Raw genomic sequence first — 1497 nt, forward strand, 5'->3', positions numbered from 1 at the left:
ATACACATGCATGGCCAGTAATGCAGCTGGGAGTACTAACATCTCTACTAATCTATTCATAAGTCCAAGGTTTCTTATCAGGCCACAGGATGTTCGTACACAAATCAGATTTAACGAATCTCTCACATGCGAAGTAGAGTCTTACCCAGTCCCTAGTTACTCTTGGATGAAAGAAGGCAATGTTGTTGGTCCTAGTGATTACAGGTATCCATTCTATCCTGTTGAGTTTGGGGATGAAGGAGAGTATACTTGTATAGCTACCAGCAATTCTCTGAGCATAGACTCTTCCGCTATAGTTCATGGTAAGCATTCTTGACTCTAAAAACTTGTCAAATTTATATCACAAAAAATTAACATGATATAAACTAGATTTTTAACCTAAAAATTGCATTTCTGTACAATTGTATTGAATATGTACTTCTTTATAATCACAATTTATTCTTGTGTAGTCTCACCTCTACATAGTGCTAGGACTGATCCTAATGTCACTAATTCAGTTGTTAATACACCAGTCACATTCAACTGCTTATCTCTTGGTGGACCAAACAACATGTATTATTGGGTCTATGACCGCACTAGTGAGAGATTATCAAATGTCAATGAACTGAATGTTACCAGTCATGCTAGTCGTGGTGGGTCTTATACTTGCACTGTAGGGAATCAGGCTGGTTATGATCATGCCATTTCTACACTTAATGGTAAGCCAATACACTTTATGCATTATAGTTTACCTTCTTTAAATTGTTGTTATTATCCTTATTGTTTAAATCATTTTTTGTTTTTTGTTGCATGTTTTTTGAAAACATGATGTTGTATCACTAATTATTAATTTATCACTAAAATATCATTATATTTTTAAAAAATCTCTTACACTTTCTCTTCTTTCTTGTTCTCTTAGTTGCTCCTGAGATACTCATTCATCCTAGTCCACAAAATGTGACACTAGCAGTTGAGAGCATAACCCTCTACTGTCTGGTATCCGGTTATCCTTTTCCTCAAGTTGAGTGGTATCTCAATGATACTCAAATCCTTCCCCAGTCTGATACTCGTGTTACAATAACAACAGTCAATAATCCAACCTTGATACCAGGCTATGATTCTATGGGAGAGTTTTCAGGTTCTGGTCTCTCTGACTTTGGCCTTGGATCTGGTGGAGATAGCTTGGACATTCGGAATCCTTTTGGGGTTAATCTCGACGTAGGTGATATAAAAGACCCGTTTGGTACTGTTTCAAGCCAGCTGGTTATAAAGGACACTACAATATCAGATTCTGGATTGTATCATTGTGAAGGTGTTATTGACAATTTATTCGATGATAAACCCAGTCAACCTGCTTTGGTCCTAGTACAGAGTAAGTGCTGATTGCTGAATATAAAAAGCTAGATCTAGTTTTTCCCATTAAGTTATAATGTGCTTCCACCTATTTTATATTAATTATTGCTATAATACTACTATTTTTAATTAAGTGGCTTTTATACTATAGTGCTTAGAGCAGAC

The 1497-nt window shown here is 35.8% G+C and overlaps 1 protein-coding gene across 1 annotated transcript; it reads left to right on the forward strand.

Annotated features, from left to right (window-relative positions):
• Positions 1-6: 6 nt before the first annotated feature.
• On the forward strand, positions 7-1351 carry LOC109592708 (hemicentin-2-like; the record flags this gene model as incomplete). The annotated part of the gene is made up of 3 exons (XM_020008092.1): positions 7-302; positions 450-698; positions 899-1351. Coding segments are annotated over exons 1-3 (994 nt in total), but the record flags the coding sequence as incomplete, so codon positions are not given.
• Between the last annotated feature and the right edge of the window lie 146 nt (positions 1352-1497).

The sequence above is a fragment of the Amphimedon queenslandica genome, unplaced genomic scaffold, assembly GCF_000090795.2.
Source record: "Amphimedon queenslandica unplaced genomic scaffold, v1.1 AMPQUscaffold_4201_Cont23816, whole genome shotgun sequence".
Taxonomy (NCBI): domain Eukaryota; kingdom Metazoa; phylum Porifera; class Demospongiae; order Haplosclerida; family Niphatidae; genus Amphimedon; species Amphimedon queenslandica.